Source organism: Girardinichthys multiradiatus, chromosome 18 (assembly GCF_021462225.1).
Source record: "Girardinichthys multiradiatus isolate DD_20200921_A chromosome 18, DD_fGirMul_XY1, whole genome shotgun sequence".
Classification (NCBI taxonomy): domain Eukaryota; kingdom Metazoa; phylum Chordata; class Actinopteri; order Cyprinodontiformes; family Goodeidae; genus Girardinichthys; species Girardinichthys multiradiatus.
The window spans coordinates 7,655,555-7,679,980 of record NC_061810.1 but is presented as its reverse complement, the minus strand read 5'-3'; the positions used below and the strand labels follow the sequence as shown (position 1 = coordinate 7,679,980).

General features: G+C 40.5%; 1 protein-coding gene across 3 annotated transcripts in view; it reads right to left on the bottom strand.

Annotated features, from left to right (window-relative positions):
* The window catches only part of epha4l (eph receptor A4, like), an 80,651-nt gene extending 59,031 nt beyond the window's left edge, over positions 1–21,620 (bottom strand). The window contains exons 1-3 of one of the 3 annotated variants that reach the window (XM_047391575.1): positions 21,203–21,620; positions 19,719–19,786; positions 15,998–16,661 (exon numbers count right to left, since the gene is read on the bottom strand). In XM_047391575.1, the coding sequence (XP_047247531.1) occupies positions 15,998–16,661; positions 19,719–19,786; positions 21,203–21,605 (1,135 nt within the window). In that variant the 5' untranslated portion in view covers positions 21,606–21,620. The remainder of the gene's footprint in view (positions 1–15,997; positions 16,662–19,718; positions 19,787–21,202) is intronic. The other 2 variants (XM_047391574.1, XM_047391576.1) reach the window with 2 other exon arrangements.
* Positions 21,621–24,426: the final 2,806 nt, after the last annotated feature.

The window sequence follows — 24,426 nt, the reverse complement described above, 5'->3', positions numbered from 1 at the left end:
CCCCCTGTTCTTGTTGAAGACATTCATGATACTGCCAGCACAATGTTTTGCCATATGGATGGTGTGTTCAGGGTGAAGTGCAGCGTTAGTTTAACACACTTAGCATTTTGTTCTTAGAGCAAAAAGTCCCGTTCTGGTCTCATCTGACCAGAGTACCTTCTTCCACTGTGAAAGCAACATGGTTTGTGTCAAACTGCAGAGAGAATTTAATATAACTTTTTAACAATGCCAAAGATCGTCAAGTCTATAGCTAATACTTGTTCTGTCAACAGATTTATCCACCTAAATTATGGATCTATGCAACTCCTCCAGAGCCTCTTGTCTGCTTCTCTGATTAACGTTTTCCTTGTTAGGTCTGTCAATTTAGGTGGACGGCCATTTATTTGTAAGTTTGCAGGTGTGCCATACTCTTTCCATTTTTTCGAATAGTACATTGCTCAATGACATATTTACTTTTGGGAAATTATTTCATGATCTAACCCTTCTGCCTAAACGTCTTCATAACTTTCTTCCTGACCTCCTGTGTTTCTTGGTCTTCATGATGCTGTTTGCTCTCTGATGTTCTCTAGCCATACTCTGAGGCCTTCACTGATCAGCTGGATTAAGCCTTAAATTACACACAGGTAATAACACACTAATCAGGTGACTTCTCAAGGCACTGGGTTTTTTAGGAGTGTCATTGTAAAGAGGCCAAATAAAAAAATGCACACCTTTAAGATTTGTATTTGTTCAAAAAAACTGCTAAACATGCTAATCCCCTTCAAAGTCACAATTATGCTCTACTATTTTTTGTTTATGTTTACTATTATATAAAATTTCAATCAAAAACATTACAATAAAAAACCTAAGGTTTGTGGTTGTAACATCAGAAAATGAAAAAGATTTTAAGAAATAATTTTTTGAAGAACTATACAGTTTTCTGCGATGGACTGCCAACCTGTCCAGGGTGTACCCCGCTTCTCGCCCATAGACTGCTAGAGATAGGCACCAGCTGCCCCGCGACCCACTATGGAATAAGCGGTAGAAAATGACTGACTGACTGACTGTACAGTTTTTTGACCTAATGCACAAGATGAAAAAAAAATCTAAATATGTTTTTAAGCAAATTGAACTTAATGAAAGATGGCATTTTTATTGATTTTTTGTTTTACTCTAAAATAGGACTTCATGGACACAAATCTCTCTTGAGATTATGATCTGATCACTTAGGGTAACTATGCAGAACCAGTAGCTCTATTAGATCTCCTTGGTGTGTTCCTTCAGGTGGCTTTATTACTATGAAATTAGTTGCAGCCTGATGACATTTACATTAAGACACGTTTCAGATCTATACGTAAATCAGAAAAAGTGTTGGTTTTTTTAAATAAAAATTATCTGATTTTTTGAACATGGCAACTTCCTCACAGCGGCACATTTACATTAAACTCAGACGTGATCTTACCAAACCCCCTGTAGTAAGTCAGATTATAAACACACCTCACATTCACATGTGACCTACAGTATGTGACACACACATCTGTCAGTGCTTAAGGATACAGAAACACACAAGCAAAAGTTTAATTGCCTAGTTGTCTGTGATCTCAAGGGCAAGTTTGACATCAGCCTCTTGCGGTTTTCTGGAAGGAGCGTAAAGGGACGTGAGGAGGGCTCGGGAATGGTCGGCTCGCGGGTGAAAAGGAAAGTATTTTTAGGTTGTTTGTTTAGGTAATCTACAGGCAGCTCCTAGACGACAGCCTGTCTGGGGCCTCAAAGCACCTTCTATTGTGCGTAGATGTGTGTGTGAGGGCGTGAGTGTGTGTGTGTGTGTGTGTGTGTGTGTGTGTGTGTGTGTGTGTGTGTGTGTGTGTGTGTGGGTGTGTGTGTGTGTGTGTACACTGAGGGTACATAAAAACCTTCTCAGGTCAGTAGCTCTTCATAGCTCATGTCAACTCAGCGGTGGTCTCCAGTGTAGGTGTCAACGCAGTGACCTTTACCCTATGGTGGTGTTACCTCCTCGAGGTTATTTTTTTTTCTCTTTCCAAACACGATTGAGGTCATTACCGTCATGAAAATGGAATGGCCTTAAACGGGACCCCTGATTTAAAATGGTGTAGGCTCCTGTTGGCATGGCATGCTTTGGCACAACAACTGTGTGCATTTCCTAAGCCAGTAGTAAACATGCATATGCATAAATGTTGCTGAGTTGTCCATGTGTAGCCTACTCTGTGTGTGTGTGTGGTGGGGGCGGGGGGGGGGGGGGGGGGGGGGGGGGGGCGGTGGTGGTAACAGGAGTCTTAGGTTAGTATCTGCTTAGACAGGGATCTTATGCTGATGTGTTGTAGCATGTAGCTTTGATGTGTTGATGTGAGGAAAGGCAGAGGATTATGAGTAGAGACCAATAAAAGAGTATGAGAGTCAAAGGGATATCATGTGTTTGGGTAGCACAGAACCTGAATTCTGTATTGGAATATTTTTTCCCTCTCTGTGTTATTTATGAATTATTTTCTTTTTGCTAAACTCTTACCACATTCTGTCATCTTACAAAAAAACAAGCTTCAATTTATTTTATTTTGATTTTATATGATAGACCAAAAGAGAGAATTGCATAACTGTGAAGCGGAAAAAAATCATATAAAATAAAAAACTAGGAGTGTATGCAAGCATTTCTATGTAGTCTGTCTTTGTCTCTAGCAGCTTTGTACATTGAGACTGATATTATATGCCTTCACATTTAAAGTCTCCTGTCTTTTGCAGCAGCTAAGAGGTTTTCCACCCGGATTGCCATCTATATTCCCATTAGCTTTGACCAGCTTCCCTGTTCCTGCTAAATAAAACCATTCCCTGCGTATGATGCTGCCGTGATACTGTCGTGTTTCACCATGGAGAAGGTGTGTTCAGAGAAGTGGGCAGTGGGCACATATATGTTTACTATGGTTCCTACTTAGCTTGTAACAAACTGCAGATTTTCTATGGTTTTGTATTAACAGCGACTTTGTTTTTGCCACTTTTCTTTTTTTCTCACCTGGGCTTTGCAGCGTCTCCAGAGTTACCACAGACATCTGACAATATTTGCTGCATTGTATTTTATTTGTGGGTATCATAGTAAATTTGGCTGAATGCAAAAGTAATCTTTACTTTTCAGATTTTTCTTTGTAAAAAATGTTTAAATTATGGCTAATTTCACTTCCACAGTTGTGCACCACTTTATGTTGATCTGTAAGTTAAAATCCCAATAAACACTGACGTTTGGGGTAGTAAAAGGACAAAACGTGAAAAACATTTAATCACTATGAAAACTATGTTGCCTAACTCTATAGGGAGATGCCATACCATATGCCCCAAGGCTTGTCAGAAATGTGCTCATAACTCTGTATACTATTGCTTAACACTTTCAATAATGTATTACACAACTAAAACAGAGGTATTACACAGCACCATATTACAACTGATTGCTAGAGGTATTTTTTTCTGTTAAACAAAAGGGTTGCTGGGTCTCAGGTTGTTTCAATAAAAAGGTGTTATTAAAGGTGCTCCCTATCCCACTGAAATCAGTTCAGTGTCAGGTGAAACGGCTCAACAATAGACACTAGCGATATCGGCTCTAATATCAATCAGCAGCTCGAGATACGACCACACCAGGCTTGTTCAAAGAGCCATATCACTCTATACCCATAGCCCTCACTTCACCTTTATATATCCAGCCATTTATCAGAGCCAGAAGGCAACAATTGATTCATCTTCCTTTCTTCTCTATTGCACACAGACTGTTTCAGTCACATATACACACTAGGACATCTAGTAAAGCTATCTCATTTTAGAACCTTTCTTCTCTCAATCTTTATCATATCCTCCTTAGGTTTTCTCTCCACTCCTGTTTTCTCCTTTCTCTTACAAACCAACATGGTGTGAAACTACAAGAGGAACACGTCTCTTTTTTCTCCTAGCCACCCTTCCAGCATTATTAGATGACTGGCTTCAATGAAAGGATCAATGTTTCTAATCCCTGTGTCCATGCCAGGGCATGGACGCACCTCTGCCTCTGGCTGGAGCGCTGCAGCTTCAGGTCTCCCAACGCTGCAAGACCTCCACATCCCCAAATTACATTTCGGCTTTCCCACAGGGAAGTTGCACCTCACAAGCAGCCCCACAGTGTGCTGGATGCACAAACAGGATTGTATTTTGAAACGCAGATGATTCGCAGGAGGGCAGTCAGTTGATCTCAGAGTTCTGGGGTGAGACCAAAGATCTCTACCTGCACACACAAAAACTACAGGACTATTTCCTTGAAGAAAATCCTGGATTTATGCTGTTTGGACAGAAGTTGGGGATTTTTAACCAAACATTGGGTCTGACTGGGTTTATTGGATTAGAGAAGAAACATAAGACATGATATCATGGCAAAACAATGCTGTACAATTAATGTCAGCTGGCTGTGCTAATGACTTTAGTTCACATTAGAAAATGAGTTGGTTCTCTTAACATAACATTAGTCTTTTAGCTTCAATATAAGTTATATAAATAGTTCTACTTTCAGCCTTCTTGCAATTGCATTTCAGCAATACTTGTTTTGGACATATTTATTTAATAATTATTTTAATACTGGTCTTTCAACCAAAAAGGGGAGGAGCAGTATGATTGCATGCACTGTTATATTGAAATTTCCTTTCTTTTTTTCAGAATAAATAAAAAAAAAAAGTTGATTGAAATCATAATATTACTTGGCTAGTTTAGTAATACATGATATGTTCTATTTTTTTCAACCTTGTGTTCGGCAGCCTTAATTTTAGACACATTTAATCATTTTTTTTTAGGTTACTAAGCTAAGCCAGTATGAGGGGTCAAACCCATAACCCAAACCCTGCTGTGTTAATTCAGTCTAGGGTTGAATCAGTCCATATTTTACCAAGAACTGAGTTAGCAAAACTTCCCAAATGTGGTTCTTTAGCTCTCAGCAGATTTTTTTTCTGTGTGTTTTAGAGGAATGAAATAGCAACAAATGTGTTACATAATTGGTGTATCAAAAAAGTTTGATTTCATGGGATAATCACTTACAAAGAGCTGCATTAGAGGATTGGTGCATCCAATGTTATCAGTGTCTAACTGCTGAATATGAAACTAAAGCTAGTATACAGCTAGCTTAGCATAAAACAGTATTTTTGCCCTTGGCCAAGAGCAGTATGCAATAATGCCTATGCTCTTCTTTAGCATTGCCTTTAGTTCCCAGTGTCAATAGCGCTTATTAAAATGTGATCATTTATGTTAGCTCAAATGTTTTTCCTGTTATATTAAAGTGTTTGGAGAATTCTGTGAAAGACCAACCACACGGAGTACCATCAAATTACCTTCTTCAGTGGAGATATAAGCACAGTCAGTATGGGTGGTTTAGAAAGCATAAAAAAGTCTATCGTAGCTTTAACAATTATCAGTGACATTTACATTTTTACTGACTGATTCAACATGCCAAGTTAGCACAATAATTGCCTGTTTTCTCCCCACAAATTCAAAATTAAATTTATACAGAACATCTTCACAAGACATGTGTTGCATGCTCAAAGCTGTAACATAATATTTACATCATCCTGCAAGTTTAATAGATCCTGAGAAAAAGAAAGAGTGAGTGGAGAGATGAGGGGAGTTTTTTTTCTCACTGTTTACTACATTTTGGACCTGCTGTGAGTTTCTTAAATCATATTGCTACAGAGATTAAACCAGTCTCCCAAATAAAATGTTGGAAACCAAAAATGGCCAAATCCTAACTGCTGAGCATACTTCAAGCTTCAAAAAAACTAATTTTGCTTCTATATATTAGGCAAGGACCACTTTCCAGTATTAAGCTATAGCCTAGTTTTAAAATGTTCCCATTTCAAAACCACCCACATTTTACGCTGTATGTTCCTGTGGAATATAGTACTTTTAAAAACTGCCAGGTAAAGTGCAAAAGTGAGTTGAATTTTTTTTGGGCTTTATGTAGTAACGCCCTGTTCCCCCTCCCCCATATATTCTACTTATTGTGGGGGGAGTCCTTTCTCTACTCCTTCCTTGCTTACAACAACGTCTTTTTGGACATCAGGCAGGTGTCACCCATCACAATTACTTAAGGTGGCCTTCCTATAAATTTTATACAAGTATTAAATTCAGAAAAACCACCCAGATGTGTTTAAAAGGAAACTAGATTTTTTTTATGTCATAACATGTCTGTTGCTCAGTAAGGCTACAAGAGAGCAAGTCATTTAGCAATTAACAGGAAGGCTGAACTGTGTTTTATCCTTTTGAGCTTTAAACATCTGTCTGTCTTAGAGTGTGCTGTGTTTGGAATAGTTAGAAACTTTTGGGAAATCTTAGAGTAAGGTTAGGGTTCACATTCTCTAGGGAATTCACACAAAGGCTTGAGTTTTAAGGCTAGCCATGCCAGTATAAGATGCTAAAGGCATGGCTACTCCAAAATCATGTATTTGTTTTAAAATATTTGTAAACTGTGACAGTTGTCTCACACAGGATATGGTATCACTTCTGCTCTGACTATACATATATTAATGACCAGTCATAGAATGCTAGAACAAAGTAATTGGAATAATGTTGCATACTCCTGTTTGGATGCTTACAAGAAGCTAAAATCTGTATTGGCAGGTTAAATCTTTGCAAAAACTAAAGATCTGAAACCGGCCTCAAAACATGATTGGTGCATCTCTACTACTGCAACCCTATAAAAAGTGATAATTACTGCATCAGCAACTCTTTTCTTGCATCTACCTGCATGTGTTCTGAGATTCACATTACATATTTTGATTGTGTGCATGTCTTTCCACAGGTGAAAAAATGGTGTTAAGTTCTCAGCGACCATGATTTGAAAAGAGGGATGTGAGCTCATTAAAATGGGCACTGTGTCCAGTCTCAGGGCCCATCAGATTGCACAGAAATTCTTTATTGCAAGCCTTTTTTGTCATAACCCTTAACTGATTGCTGCAGAGAAGCTCTTTGATTTGGCCACTGAACCCTGTGCCCCAAGAGAAAAAGGATGAGGGGGAAATAGAAGAAAAGACCACCTACTATTGGCCCGGTGGGACTGAGGGAGCTTAAGATAGAAATCAGTGGGAAAAAGAGACAGGGAGAGATAAAGCATTTTCAAGGTGTTTGCAATCAGCTTCCCATTGTCAGAAAGCGAGCAGAGAGCGGGCCATCCACCTAAGGAGCCACTGGGCCGCTTTGTCTCCAGCTTCAGATCGTGCAACCATATCGAGACATTAATGGAGGTTTATGATATAGCATGTGATATGCCTGTTGAGACAGATGCACAGAATAAATACAGGACAGATAATGGCTTGCACACATACAGCAGCATATTGCCCTAGATCAAAGGGATTTCTGTGCAATGGTGAACAGATGGATGAAGTGCAGAAAATGTATAGTTGCCAGACTGGAACTAAATCTCTTTCCACTTCACTTCCTCCCATGTTTTTTGTCGTATTTTTTTCTCCAACTCCCTGCCTCCTCATCTCTATCTCCTCTGCTCCTCTTGGCGTGAGAGGTCCATTCTGCCTCTCAGTCGGCACAAAGAGGGTGACAGGGGCCTTTTTTTTTGTCTTTCATAGCCTCCTTCTCTCCAGAGCCCGCCAACCCATGCCCACTCGATGCCTGTCCACTTTTCCCTCCCTACCCGTCTTTCTCTGCCTATGCATCCGTCCATCTCCCTTTACAAACCCAGCCTCCTCTCTCCCAGTCATCTGCCAGCTGAAAGAACGGCGAGGAAGATTTTCAATTGAGCACAGCAAAAAAGAGAAGGGGCAAAGGAAGAAGAGCAAGAGCACGCAGGAGTGCAGGAGAAAATGGAGGGGGAGAGGAATGGGGAGAATGGCAGAGATGGTTAGAGAGAGACGGAGGGGGTTGTGTTGGTAGAGAGCTGGGGTATTGATTCAGGGCCTTTTGACATGCTAATTTGCTTGCTGACTGCTTTAATCGCTCCCTCTTCCCAACGCGGGCTTCAAAGAGAGGATGCTTTTCAGAAGGATGAGTGCAGAGGAGAGAGGAGGAGAGGAGAGTAGAAATGTTTGTCAATTTTTTTCACTTCCATGCCACATATGGCGCTGATGCCATCTGACAACCGTGCTAGCTCCTCTGTACAAACACAGCGGGATCTGTCAGGAAAATAGTGTACTTACTGTCCAATGCAAAGCTTGCATGTTATGTTTTTGCAAATTCAGATGTGATCAAATGTGAATTAAAACACTGCAAAAACGTTTTATCAGTAGGTTTGTTACATGAAATTTATTTTATCTGATATTTAGATTTTTTAAAACAGGAAATATATTGAAATATTCAGGCCTGTTTTTCAGCAGGTTCCTCTTCTGCAGAACATGAAAACACAAACATACATGACCATCAGCTAACACAGGACAACAGTCAGATATCATTATTTTCGATTATCATTATTTTAAGCTGTGATGTTAAATAACTGTATCCATGCACTCATTAATACCCAATAGACAAAATACACAAAAGCTTTGAATGTTTCCTGTTGAGCCATGTCCTCCGAGTTATATGCAATAAAAATGAAAGAAGTTTAAGATCTCGTAGTATTTAAACTGTTAATCTTTGCTAAGTCATGTCCCCATTTGTTTTACTGATGCAGTGCCATTTTCCTCCTTTCCTTCATACATTGCAACAAATTAATATTTTCTTTATGACTATTTTCATAAACCATGGATATTAATAGAAATTAAAATGCTCAAACCACAAGTATAATTTATCTAAGTGTATATTTTCAAAACTGTGTATTACATCCCATTTTTATATCTTTTTTTGACTGTGATCCAGTTTGGGTGAGTTGAGTCTCATAAAATATGTGGTTAGGACCTCCTTCAGGAGGTCAAAGTGAACTTCTGCTAGTACCTATATATTATTTGTTAGAGATACATATGTACATTTGCTTACAGTAGAGTACGACTAAACTGTAGAAAGTCATTCTAAACTGTAGGCTGTCAAAGAAGTTGGAGAACCCCCAGCTGATGGCTACAGATTTACTTATTGCCGTTAGGAAAAGTCCTGCTGGTAGACTATTGCCTGTTAGAGTTAAACATAAATAGACCAAAAATAAATATTTTACAATAACATCCTTTTTTTAGGATACACGCTGTTAGATGGTTGGCAATATGAAGTTATTTTCATTCTTTTGAGTATTGTTATTGCTATTGAAGATAAGGTGCTTTGTCTAAACAAAAACTAAATAAAACTGAAAGAAAATGTTTGCATACTTTTGTTGAGCTTGATTAGTTGGTTGTGTAATTGTGGCTAATGTACGAAGATCTAATAGATGTGTAATCATTTTTGATCTGAATCTAATTTCCAACCTTACAGTATACACTGGCCTGATTTAGGAATTTAAACTATGTGGATGCTTAAATCTGTTCCAAAAGCCTCAGACTGACTAAATGTCCACCATAAAACTCAATGCAAAGCACAATGCCATCCGTCCTCAATACAGTTTAATATTTTAAGGTGTATGCAGAACAGAGAGTAGTGGGTTTGAGCTTTCTTCATCAAAGTTGCCTGCCGAACAGCATATGGGTGTATGAATGTGTGTGTGCTTGTGAGTGTCTAACGGTGAATGTCGCTCCACTATAAAAGCTGTTTGGAGCAATCAGCATGACAAGAAAAGCACGTTGGAAGTTCAGTCCATTAAACATTTCAAGCTATTTCAAAAACTTCTATAAACACACTCCTTTAAACAGGTTTTCTGATCTGGTCGAGTGGTTCTGAGCAATGCTTTATTTTATTCGTCAGTTATTTTTATTGTCAATCCATTTCCTTTTAATTTCTTGTGGTGGCTCTATTCAGAATCTGTGTGTACAGCACTTTGGTGGAACTGCTGCTCTCTATATTAATTTTCTTAATCATTTCTAAACTGCTGCTAAGGCTAGTGTTTTTTTTTATGTAAAACTTAAGTTTGACACGATACATATAATTCCCCTGCAGCAGGGGATGGGTGGTAGAAGAAAAACAATTGGAAACAGGGTTTTGAATTTCTTTGGTTCTACAAAATGAGAGGTTAAGAACTCATTGGGGGATAAATGAACAGAGGTGGGTTTTTTCTTGTGCAGCACTGCTGTAATAATCACGTGCTGCGGTATGCCCGGCACTGTGGGAGCGACTATCACCGTGGGTCACATTCTATCACCGCTTGCTTCCTGCCCTAAACAGGGCACAACAAGGGGTGTGGGGGTTATTTGGGGGCTAGAGAGAGGTGTTGAGTGCAGAGAGCTGCAAAGGGAACAAACATCGAGGCAGGACGGCCGGCCGAGCAGGAAAAACATTTCAGCACCTCAGTTAATGATGTCTGAATTACCACCACCAGCCCCTCCTCTGGCTAATAAGATTTGTGCGTTGAGTGGATTTTAGCAACAACGTTTAGGAGAAAATTATTTTAATAATTATTTTAGCAGCAGTGGGTGGAAAACCTTATGGGATATTCTGTCCTCTCCCTCTGTACCTGTTGTTCTTTCCTACTTTCAGTAGGTAATAGATTCCTCGTCTCTATTCAGCAACACAAAATGAGCCTCTCTGGTGGCAGGGAGAGTGATGAGTACATTCACCTCCATTCTCCTGCACTCAGCTCGGCTCTGGCTGTGCACGCTTGCATCTGCTGTACATATGTGTTAGTGTACTCTAAGATTACTGCTTACTATGTTATTTTGCACGTGTGCATACCAGGATATTCAAGCATAGGGTCATGCATGTGTGTGAGCAGGCACACTGATTTCCCTCTTCCTCTGCATGAGCCTGAGCGTTTATAATTAGAGTTAGAGTGAGCACTCACAAGTGTCACTTGTGAATGCACGTCTGAGAGAAGAATGACGGGTGATGATGTTCAGTGTGCTACCCCCCACCCCCGCCGCTGAAGGTATAATCCCATTATTCAGTCCACTTCCTGCTGCCGCCACCACAGACAGGCTGACAAACACTAACCACCTCGACGGCCGGCGCAGAGGGAGGAAAAAAGGGAAAGGCGCAGGAATAAAGACGGTGTCAATGGGTGAAAATTACTAACAGGAGCTTGGCAAAAAAAGTAAAAGAGTATAAAAAAAGATACAGATGAAAAAAAGATAAATGCATATAATGAGTCACTGAAGCAAAGGGAAATTTAAGGAGACGGATGACATGGGAGAGAAAGAGAACAAGCAAGCGACTAAGCCAGCATAAAAGAAGATGCAAATACCTAATTTGTGCATATGCAGAGGAAGAGGGGGAGGAACACATGGTGAAACAGGAGAGGGAGACTGGGTCTATGTACTTAAAGCCATCGGGGACCGGCAGGCTAAATAGAATTACGTGGTGAATTTAGAATGATGCTCCCAAGCGCATATTTAAAACTGTCAACAGAGGGATGGAGAGAATGGGAGACCCAGATACACACGCACACAATGAGGAGAGAAACTTCATCCTTAAAACCTCTTAATCCAGCACCAATGAGGGTTTCCAGCTCAGCAGAGACTGCTGGGAATAGTGCATGAATGAGGTGGGGGAGAGCACGTCAGGTGAGGAAAAGCTCTCATCCCACACTGTCATCCCTGTCTGAGTTTAAGCTTTTATCCACTCAGTCTTGCAGGTAATACAGGAAAAAACTGAAAGCTGAAAAAAATGGATCCATGAAGTGAACTTGAAACTTTGTGAGTAGATAGCAAGAAAACAACAAAGCTAGGAAAATCTTTAATTTAACAGAATTCCATTAAAGCATTAGCGTTAGCGTAATCGACACCAGAAATGTAGAAGAAAAAGCAAAAATAATGTTTTATACTTTAGCAGGAAGCTTGAACCTAAGATTTAGATTATGCTTTGACCAAAGTTTAGGTCTGAATTACTCTTCAGCAAATGACTCTACACTATACTGTCAAATGTATTTGATCACACCACCAAATCAATGGTGGTTTTCCAATCACTTCCACGGCTGCAGGTGTATAAAGTTTGGTGTGGAGAAAGCTGACTGACCTGCACAGAGTCCTGACCTCAACATTTTTGTTTGGTGTTTTGGTTAATTACATTAACACTCAAAGATAGCATTTTACTTTTTTTAACCTTAGAAACCATTCAAAAAACATGTTTTGAAGCCCCTAAAATGATGTTCCACATAGATCCAAAGCCAAAACGATACAAAAAGGGTTGTAATGAGATCTTTTCACGAGATTCAGTCAAGTCTGTCTTGCGATGGGCTGTTTTAGGTTAAGCTATCATTGTGTGCCCCAGATATTGAGGCCAGCGCTTTATGTCTAACTTCCTTTATCCATGTTTAAAACTCTTATTTTAAGATGAGAAGGGAAGCTGCCTTCTTGTGCTGACATAGTGTGATAAGAAAGACTTTTTGACTGCTGGCTGACAACACTGCATTGACATCGAAGAAGTCTCAAAATATTTGGCAGCATTTTGAGTTCTTTAAAAAAAGAAACTTTGACAGAGTGACAGGCAATACTTGAACGGTTTATACTATGACTAGCTAACTATTAGCCGCTAACTACGGTAAGGTTAGCATCAACCTTAAAGCTTCCAAATGGTCCAGAAAACTAAATTCACAGTTTTTGAGTTTTAATAGGGGCATTTGGTCATCTATAGTTCAGAATCTAAAATACTTAAACCAACTAAACTTCAACCTGATAACTGTACAATGAAAGCATTTTTTAAAAACAAAATTTTACAGTTGATTGTACTCGTACTCGCACGAGCACTTACTATTTTTAGCATTTACTATAGTAGCATTTACTATTTTTTTTTTTTTTTTTTTTTGCATTAGACAAGTTTTAGATGAAGACTAACTTGAAAACCACAAAAAATTGGACTGGACTGAATTATTGTGAACTGACAGCATCTTTAAGACAATGACAGCATCTTTAAGACACAGTGGATAATTAAATAAATGTGGATTAGTTTCCCTAAAAAATGGCTGTAAAATCTCCCGGTCTTGATCTGGTGAAACCAATTTTGTTTCTGGTCTTTTTGTGAGGTTATTAACTCATCACATCTCTCCTACTAACATGACACTGTTCTCATGTGGACTCGTGTTCTGAACCAGCAAGTTAGGTGTAAACTCTCACAAAAATCTAGTACACATAGAGGAGGGGAAGGGAATGCATTTGTCAACAAGGGATCTCACAAAAGAACAAAAGACATGCTGTATGTTGACTGAAATGAGGGAAACTTGTTCACAACTCAGTGAGCGTGCAGTCTGCAGTGTCACCTGAAGCTGCTGGCACCTTAACAAGACGGCATCCTCAACATACATAAACCCATGCAACATGAAAGCAAATAAATCACAACTGCAAATCTACTTATTCTAATGGAAACACACATAACTGCTCTGTGTGGCCTGCTGTTGGAAAACCGTTTTCTTCTGTCCGTGTCAAAAATGCAGTGGTAGCAATAATGTCATGCAATGACATGCATGTAACGACATGCTGAGTTTTTACTAATCTCTTGATCACACCACCTCATTCCCTCTGCAGTACCTCCAACACTAAAAACCCCCTCACTAGATGAGAAGTGGGAGTCCTCCACCATCCTTACAGAGCATACAGATAGAGCCCTCTCATTAGATCAGGGGGGCCCTCAGTTCCCTGGTTGTTCCTCTTCCTTGGGACCTGTGAGTATGCCATAGTCACCCCAGGTCTACTTCGATTACAAACTCCACCGACACAGCTGTCAAAACCCTGACGTCTTAATCGATCCTGGATCCACGACCCTGTCAGACACAGCAGTAAGATGGATGCAGAAGGTGACGACCCCTGACCTCTACCAAGGAGTAGAATGCAAGTTCTCTGTGCCCCATAAGCTCCCCTCGGCTCCCCTTTCTCCCCAAACATCACCATCCTCAGTCGGCTCTCCTGCCACCCAAACAATGATGGAGGAGATCCCATTCATCTTAGGCTGGGAACCAGGGGCCAAGGTGCCCTTGTAACCCCATGCATACACAGGAAGAGAAAGGACACACAAGCCTCCAAACACATGCCTTCTTACAGCTGTGGTGTGCGTATCACAGAAAACCTTTAAGTATACGGGTGCACAGCTATCTAGTCAAAGTGCAGTCTGACACACAGATTTATTAAAATTGTTTAAAATTTAAAAACACCAACCAGAAAAGCAAAACCCTCAGCTTAGTCACGAAAACCACCCTGCCCCCAAAACAAGCTTCTGTCTGAGCTTCTTGGTCAACATGTCCTTAGAAGAGTAGAGCCCCTTTCTCATGGAGTCTGTCACTTATGGGAATATTAACCAGCTCATCAGTGCACTTGAGGACCAATAGTGGACAGCACCTTTTAACCCTGGAGTCAGTGGACTTTATCCTCACTGACACCTCAGGCTGCACCCGAGGCGTGTCATCCAGAGACCGATTGAAAGTGAATCATTAAAATATAAACAGTGTAACTGAAGCTAAACGGTAATGGAGTGCCTGGCATTGTTAACTTAAACACAATCAAGGAGCGGCAGTGATATGTGAACTAAATGGATATATTGGCTTAAAAAGCAGCAGTGTCAGAACAGGGCTGGCAAAATACGACAAGACTGCATTAGTCCAATAAAATCTATGGTTGCATATCCATACAGCCTTCTGTGGCAAGTTAGAGCTACTTATCTCAACAGAAATCACAGTGATAAGGATACTACTTCAATTTCACCAGCCAGTATAAGATAAAAATGTATTATATGGGATCAAGGACATTATTCTTTTTCAAACATTAGACAGTATGATCGTAAAAGTCATTACAGAGTACTAAAAAAGCTCCACAACTAACCATGTTTTGATCTCCTTTCTCCATTTTTTGAAGCAAACTTCATAAAGGAAAATGTTGCAGGAGCCTTTTTTTCTGCCATATATACAAAAAGAATCCCCAAATCCCATCTGTGACTACTCGGACCCCTTTACCCCTCCTTTCCCCCAAGCAGCCAGTGGCACCCCTAAATCACCAGACTTGTTTGTCATGCAATTAGTCCTCCAAGATAAAGGCTCCCTCGTAAATTAGGAGAGGTGTAGTGGTCTGTCTCCCCGTTAATCACCCATGCCCAGTCTCTGACCCCTCGCTGCTGCAGCCCACTGCTTTTTGTATGCAATGGTGATGGGCTTGTTGGAGGTGTCTACCAATAAACTAGTGAAGCAAAACTGGCAGCCGCTCTGCTGGACAACCCTGACTGAGACTGGTAAAACCCTCACAACGATCCTCCATAAAAAGTGCTGTATCACATGTGTTTCACTTCATGGTGTGCACAATGAAGCAAGCAGAAGGAATAGAAAATACTGAGAAATTACAGTAAAATGTTCTGACTTCAATACTACTATTTAGGGACTATCATGAATCAGATTTAAAAGAGGACTTAAAAATGTCCTTTAATATTTATTGAATGGCCAAGTGTAAAATTACAGCAATCTCGTCTGGAATAATTGTCCACAAAAGGCTAGTCTCCAAACAAACAACACCACCTCAACACAAGATTTTCTCTCCTCCCAAACATGCTTGGAATCATGACGCCTTTTACTCTCTTTCCCCTCTCCCCAAAGTTGTCTATCTCCTTTCCAAGCTTCTGGCTCTATTGGGAGCAAGAGAAAGAACAGGTGGGGGTGCAAAACACAGTAGCGGTGTGAACCAGTTGGAGCTCTACACTCCATTCCCAGTTTTACCAGTACTCCTGGGATACGTCCCTTTGCACAACACCTCCCAATGGGCCTGCTAATTACTCCACTTACAGTCATCATTGCTTCCATCACCCATGCACACCATGAAAAGAAAACTGGAGAGAGTAAGTGAGCGAGGAGATAAAATTATCCAACAGAGTGCAAGGTGGGCAAACTGAGGGAGGAAACCATAGGACAAAGAGACAAAACAAAGGGGATAAAAACAAGGAATTACAGGTGGGGGAAGGGAACATAGTATTAGTACCGCAGGATGAATGTGGTCAGGATTTCATGGGTTAGGCGGATGTATAAATGCAGAATATAGCAAAAAAAAACACTGTAAGAAAGAAAATACAAATGTCAGCTGTTTACCTTGGCATTCTAAATTGCGTTCCTCATATCCAGGGTTGCACAGGCAGTTCCCTATAGGCACCAACCACTCTCCATCAGCTCCGCAGTACATCTTAGGAACCTCCTTTTCCTCTGAATTATCCACACACGAGCCACGAACTTCCACCAGCGAGGAAGTATCAGCACCAGTGATGGTATCAGGAAACTGGGCCAAGTTTCGTACGGATAAAGGGCATTTCTTGTAGAAAACCCTGACGGAAACCAGAGCTATGCACGCTCCAACATCCTGGAATGCCAAATAGAAGCCCTTCCGTGTCAGGGCGCCCACGTCCCGGACCTCCGTGTTCAACTTCATGATGCGATCCCCAATATCAACCTGAGTGAAGCTCTCATCTGCAGCGATGGTGTCTATTTTGCTGAACTGATTCTCGCGGATGTAGCGCTCTTTGTCATTGTTAGACTCGTAGTAGTAAAGGTTGAAGGTTTCCTTGCAAGTTCCCATGACCCCTGGCAAGCTGTTGCAGTCCCGCAGGGTGAACTTGATCTCAATGTAGACACGCTGGGCACCTCCACGGGGGATCCAGTCAGTACGGAGCCAGTTGTTCTGATTTGGCTCCATGACATTGCACACCTGGTATGTACGGATGGGGATGTTCTTTTCGTCCATAATGCTCACTTCCTCCCACTGGGGATAGGGCAAGAGTAAAAATGTTACAAGAATATAATTAAGCTTGATGGATCTTATAACTCAAGTTATGTGCCACAAACAGTAAGGTAACAAGCAGTATGAAAAACCTGTTAAGAGTTAAGAACAATATCTGAAAAATATCTCATAATCAAAACGGGCTGTGTAATTCTGAACATGACTGTTAGGTATTTAACCCTGAAGAAGCATTTGACTGTTTTAGACAATACCTCAGCTGCCTTAAGACCCGTTTTAAGAATGACACCTAATATAAATTTTAGCACTTAATCACAAAGCTGCTTTTATTCAGCACTTCTACTGAAATAGGAAAGGAAATGTGTGTAATGAGTTTTATGCCTCAGCTATATTCAGTTCAATTACTTTGGGAGTGATATAGAAAAAAATCCACTTCCAGCACACACACAAACCTTGAGGTGGATGTTTCAGGACATTAGAGTAGGTATGAAGGGAAGAATGCCATCATGTGATTACACAGATGCAGAAAGTCTTTGAACAAGTGCTAACAATCTAATGTGCCCAGGCCTGCTTTGCGTCTACTTAATCAAGGGGGACCTGGAAACCGAGGCGCACATGAGGTCAGCATGAACACGTAGAGAGAAGGGAGTCACTGACGTGAGGCACATGGATTATTTTACCCTGTGTAATTTGGATTATTTTTGCCAAAAAGGAGTGTTTGTTTTACTTACGACAAAAATTCCCCCTCTTGACACAGCATCCTTGAGCAAATATGGGCCTTGTCTTGCGAGGCTCAATGCAGTATGCTTCCTTCAAGTTTTTTAACTGTTTTAAAAACATCTTTGACTAAGCTGGACTGTAAACAGAAGATGGGCCTTTGGCTGGCGTAGCCTTGACCATTTAGAAAACTGTACGAAAGTGAATAAAACTGGGATGATGGGAGATATGGGCGATGCTGGCAGATATGACTCAATGGCTAATCATAAACACTCTGGATTAAAACCTTATTTCCCAGAAGGAAGAAGGGATAATAGTAAATACAGCTGCAGCTGTATAATTTAAGAAAACGTCTATCATTCCCTGCTGTTCCATTCCACTCTGCTCCCTTCCCTTCACACCACACAAACACCCCTCTCCCTTTTGTTGTGAAAATCTAGCGCCGCTAAGATAAGGCTGCCCCTTTTCCTGATAGCAGGAATGAGGCAGAATGAGATCAATTGGTTATAATGAGAGGGTGAACGCAGGCTCCAGGAGCTGCCAGGACCCTGTCAATCACTGGTTTGTGATAAAATGGCCGATAGCAGGACTCATGCGCAGGGCAAGATCATTTGGGAAGGCTCAAAGCATAGTGTCCAACATGTCTGGTGATGATTTTATTTTTAGTAACAAGCCAAATTGTTGCAAATTTGCAGACTTTTTTTTTTACTTTAAAAGGCTCGGTTGTGTCTGCCTTTTCATTTGTGCAAGTAAACCAAAGACAAGAGTGATGAGCCTTTGTTTAATGAAAGAATGTATTCATTCAGGCTTTTGAGGAAATTCAACATATTATCAAATGTACCCTTTGTAGAGCCAGGGGATGTGTCTAACCTTTATTCATGCAGTGACATCTAATATCAGAGGCAGTTAGAGTGTGGTATCACGCATTTAGTCAACCCTCTTCCTCTCTGGTTTGTAGCCGGAGTTGAGACTGAAGCCCTGAAGCCCACGGCACTTTCCGCCTTATTCATCCATTCCAGTGGACCCTCTCTAAGCTGCCAAGCCCCCCCCCCCTGTCTCTCCCTCTTTCCCTCCCTCCTTGGCTGAATGGTGGAAAAGGATATAAAGTTTCTCCACAAAGACCGATTCAATTCAACGTCTATTCAGGAAACCTGACGCTCGCTGCAGTATCAGGCCCTGCATCTGACCATTACGAAGTGGTTAAGGGAGAGGGGAGCGAGCAGGGGTTCCTGGCATGGGGGATGCGGGGTGTGTGTGGGTTCTCAACATATATTCTGGAGCCTCATGGGCCCCTCCAGGTGTTCTGAAGTGTCTCCACATGTATAACAAAGTATCACGTTTTATTTTATCAATATTTTGGTGTAGCTTAAAAGAAATGATCTCACCCTGAGGCATGACCCAGTTACGGTCTCAAGGTATGCCAAGGTTTAAAAGTTGCCATTTCAAATCCACTAAAATTTTCTGTCACTGAAGTCCTTTCATTGAGATGCCAGAAAAAGTGCCAGAGGGAGTTTTATTCCAGCTGTCTGGAGCATAGGGTAACGCTTAGTTGCCCCTCATCCAACTGTTGCTGCACACAGCCAGTCAGCTGGCTAAAAGAAGACTGCTACAGTTTTTCCTCACTTACAAAAAAAGACAAATGTGGCTGTTTGGAAATATTGCCGTGAAAAACCCCTGACTGTCATGTAGTTTAGTGTTTTAAAGCTACAATATACAAACAACTAAAAGTATCCCTGTAAAGCAGCCAACTGCAGGCTGGCTACCAGAGCAGATAGTTTGACAAATGTATCACTTAATATCAGCTTGCTTGACTTGTCTTCCCTCTATGATGGACAGAATGACTAAAAGGTATGATTGAAAGTTACTTCTAAATGTAGTCCCTGGTTATTCTGCATTTTTACTCAAGGTTTCCTCAAGTTTATGTATGCAAATCATAAGTAATAAATAAATGCTACAGATAGTCACTTTAACAATCAATAATATTATTTTTGCAGTGGTATTAATAAATTATGCTTTTCTAACAAAGCAATTAGATCCTATTATATATTTGTGTCTTAGTTTGTTTTCAATGAATTTTATTATGTTCATTCTGACAAACAGGTTTTTTTTTTACTCTATGTGAGAATCTCAAACGACTAGTGCCTCCTCACCCTCAGACTAATATCCTGACAGGTTGGACAGATGACACAATAAATCTCCTACACAGATATTCTTGAAATGGTCCCACCAGAAAAAACTCAGGGACTCAGGGAGGACTGCGTATTTATTCGATAGTTCACCCCACCCCTTCACGGCCCCTTCTCACGCTTAACCTGCAAATGATGGATACCCTCTCTCTATAGGACACTTCTTTGCGGTACCTACCCCTCCTTCCGTCGGGTTGGCGACCCATCCCAGCTCTCCCTGTACGGCCCTGGAGTCCAATAAGGTGACTGGAAGACAAGAATGGGAGACTTTTAAGCATGCAAGCCTCGGACTGTCCACACAACACCAGCATGCTTGACCCAATAAGGTTTAACACATGGAGGAAGAAAAATGGTTTCCTAATTTTTAACAAAAGGGAATAACAGTCAAATTGAAAAATATCCTCACAGGAGGAATGTCAGTGCGGCGAGGGAATTAAAACTGGATTGTCCCTGCGTGTGTTGTGTTCTGCGTATTTCCCCCGCTGCGAGGGCCGTTCTGGTTGATTTTCGTTGAGAAAAATGATTTATAGCGATTGAGGCGTTTTTACATCCGTGTCTGATTGAAGGTCGAAAAATTGAAACTGTTCGAAGTGCAAATATGACCAGCCTTAAAATAAAAAAGGACTGACTGACTGACGTCACACAATGAGCTATTATAGACCGTTATCTGTAATTAGGTTATTAATATGGACCATAACTGCTGAATTAGTGTTGTGCGTAAAATGTTTTATCTGCTGCTCTGAGAAAATAATTTAATTAAATACCATACACGTATCATAAATAAGCATACGGTATGAATCTCTGGAAAAGTCGTGAAATTATTTATCACATATTAAATTAAAATAAGACTAAGTGAGGAGTCGCGCGTCTGTTTGGGTCAAACGCAGCTTTGCTCCACTGATCGGGACACACGGGAGATTTATTTAAAATATTGCTTTATTTGCAGAATCGGGAACATGTTGGAAAAAAAAGATGTTCAGGTCGCTCAGGAGAAAGTTGAAGCCGAAACCCTCTGCGATCTTGGTGTAAACATTTTTCATATTATTCTGTCTATTTTAATTCAACTCATGGTCAGGCTAAAATATATGTCTATATTTTTTATATTTATTTAACTAAATTATGATGAAAATGTACATTTGGTGCGGAAATTACGCGCAGAGTGGCGCAGTTCAACTTTTACAATTTGATTTAGAAATAAAAGCCACCGTCTTCCACCAAAACACAAAGTGGCATAAAGAGCAACCAGTTCTCACACTCCTGGCTCCGGACCTGCTTTACTAGTCTCATTCTGGAGTTTTTGTCCGGATTTTTTTGTTTGTATAAACCTGGCAACGCTTGAGTGTTTTTTGAATTGAGATCAGCATAGTTGTCCTTCTCTTTTTGACTTAACAGCCTGCGTCGGGGCCACAAGATGTGTCCATGCACCCAGGCTCTCCATGCAACTGAGACCAAAACGAGCAATGCGCATTTGGGCAACCCTTATCTACAGACAACTGAAAAAAGTGACCCTCGCTATTTGTTCCTTTGTTAAACTCTTTGAGGATCCCTGTGCAAACGCAGCCAGGGGCCAAGGAGTGAGAGGGCTTCGCGACACCAACACACACAGGGACGGTGCGGAGCTGGGAGGGTGGATGAAGTCTAAGTCTGCTGCAGTCTTCTTACCTTCGTTTGGAGGGTATACCCGTGCCGAGGAACCAATCGTAGAAATCCCAGAAATAAGAACGGTGACTGTGAACAAAATCCCTGCCATGAGTGCCATTTGCAACGCGGCTCTGCTTTTTTCCTCTCTTCTTTTTCTCGCGTTTCTCTTCTCTCTGGTCCCGCTCTCTCTCTCTCTCTCTCTCTCTCTCTCTCTCTCTCTCTCACACACACACTCAATCTTCCTCTCTCTCTCCCTCTGTCTTCTTTTGCCGTTCCCCAGCGGAATATGGGTTTGAAGTAGACAGCAGGAGAGAGACGCACCAAGCGCTCCACAGGCAGGAGGCGGGACCGTGCGCTCTGACGCGCACCCTGTCAATCCAAAGAGGAAACTTCGGGGACACGGAATCGGGGTGCGAATAATCATTAACTTTCCCCCCAGCCCCCAATTCAAGTATCATCAGCATGGTCATAGAATCTAAAGTGGGCTACCTGCATGGCGTGTTCAGATACACATAAGATAATGAATATGTGAGCCACCAACTGGAATACCAAATAAACTATAAGCTTTTTTTTTATCAATTTTGTCAACTGAGCGCGCTCCCGCGCACCGAGTGTGCGCACCCAGACTTTATTAAGGAACACCACCTCATCTTTTACTCTACATGAGCAATCAAAGCTTCCCATAAAGCAGCCGGTGCATGAGTGAGGAGGAGTGCGTCTGTTCTTCTCCTTTGCGCTCATCAGCAGGCACGCTGTACTGATCCAGCATATCTGCAGTCCGAGCTGAGTCTCGTCAGCCCTAGGTCGCCACCTAGCGGACACATCGACATCTGTTCTGCCTCCAGAATTGTATTAAAGAACAAGCATGACCATCCTTTGCTTTACATGGTGCACTTTGTGAAAATTGACACGAACTGTTTTGAGATTAGTGATAAACTTGAGTGGATTAGTGTATCTTTGTCTTTACACTACAATAAAGTAATTCTGAAAGAGGTTAATTATTGGGCAATATAATTATTTAAAATAGTTAAAAATATAACTTTTTAAACTGCTTTATTCTAGCAACAAATCCTACCGAAACATTTGGATTAGTATTTGACAGAAGACGTTCCGACATCTCATGAGAGAACAGTAAGACTGATATGTTTATATTGGTTGTGCTATGAATGAATATACCGATAGAGGATAACATTTTGACCATCAGCAGTCGATCTTTTTATCTTTTTTTTTTTTTTTTTTGATGGCATCTATTAGTAGGTGGGATGTACAGCTGATATTTTCTCATGTTAAAAAAAAGAAAAAAATTCTACTTGGTAAAGCTCATACAATTTTAGGCAATACTACATATGTTAGTATCTGCAAATTTCTACTGTGTTCCACATATCCTCGAAAAAAGTTTTCATTTAATATTGTGGGTCACAGTTTTAAGAAATTTCTAAGCTAACGTCAACGTCAAGTTAACATACCCAGAATATCATGCCTATTTTTTTTTTTTTTTTGGCTGTTAACAACATAGCCAGGAATTACAGCTAAAGTTTTGGTTCAACAGAACAGTGCTAGATTAACCTGAAGATGTCTTAAAAAAAACTGAGTCAGCATTTTTTTGTGATTTAGGGTCACAACTTTTCTCAGGTTTCATTGAGAGACAATATTCCCAGAATTTCAGCATATAAAGCGATGCCGCTCTCTTATGATCTTTCCATAACTTTTTTTTACTGCTAATCCAGATAATAGCATTTGTTTTCCATAAAATGTTGCTAACATACCAAAATATTACGAAGTCCAAAATCCTGAATTTGAAGAAAGTGAAAAATGTAAAAAACAAAACATTTTCATTACTGAGACACAGAACCTGTTCCCTTCCTGGACAGCATCATGGCTGGACCTTGTCATTGTGGTTGCACTTGTGCATAATTCTTTGAACAGTTGACACTGTTCAAAGATCTGTAAATCATACACAATATATTGAGGTCCACAATCATCTTCCTGACATCTTGTATGATTCCCTCAGATTTTTCTATGATAGCATACAACATGAAGCATTGTGTTTGAAATGTTCTTCAAACACACTTGATGAGGATCCAGTGACTAGTCCCCTTTCATGCATTGTTTTCCCTATGGCTGTGGTCTTTTTTAGCAGAATAATAAGCTTGAAGAATGGGTTGTGGATCACAAGAAAAGGTTTAAGGCTTTGTCTTGTCGTCCAAATTCCTAAGAGTCAAATCAAGCATCTGTTGAATGTGCTGAACAAAAGAGTCCTCCTTGGATGCCCAAACTCACAACGTAGAGGACTTATAAGATCTGCTACTTGTTGCCAGATATAACAGTGCATTTTCAGGGCACGAGTGAAATCCAATTCTGAACCAGTCTGCTGGCAGCAAAATGGAGAACAATGCCTTATTGGGCAGGTGGTCATAATGTTATGCCCAAAAGGTGTATCATCTTCGTTAAAGTTAAGAACTAGCATAACACATTTGGTTGAGGACGTTTCTGCTTTGCAGCGGGAATATGAGTCTGTATGCAGCTTTAGCTAGCTTAGCCAAGGCGCTAATGCTAACAGGATTTAGCATTCTTCCTCCTGAGGAGTCAGTCAGTCATTTTCTACGCTTACTCCATAGTGGGTCGCGGGGAAGGTCATAGCTAATTAATGGCACATCTAAGCAGTGGTCATTGAGGGAAAGGTTAACAAGTTTACAAATGTGTTTTAAAAGTTTCAGTATTTCAGGTACATTTTATGTCTTATTCAGAAATTAATAATTATTTTCATCTTTCTTTTATTCAAAACAGGAGGACAAATTATGAGCAAAATTACCTTAGCAATTAATTAGGATTGAACAACATTAGCTGAATAATTCTTTTATGTTTTAAAGATTTACAATAATTGTTTTAGCTTTTAGCTGCCTGGCTAAATTTGCCAAAAATAAACCGCAAAGTAGTTTATCAGTGTTATATTAGAAAGTTTTTAGCGTATTACTACTAAAATGTGCAAACAAACAGCTTTTGATTCATTTTACCAAAACGTTGGGAGCTTGCCCTATGTAAGGAGTCAGACCAAACAAACTGTTTTAAATTTTAAGCAACAGGTAAAATATTTTAAAAATTCCACCAGAAAATTGTGATTTCTCTGACTGAAATTGTGATATGCTCTACAAAAGCTCAACAAGCTCACAAAAGAAGGCTGGCTATGTTCTGGAGACTGCTCTGGAAGCTCTGGTGATCATTCCTCAAAGAAGGATTCTTCATAA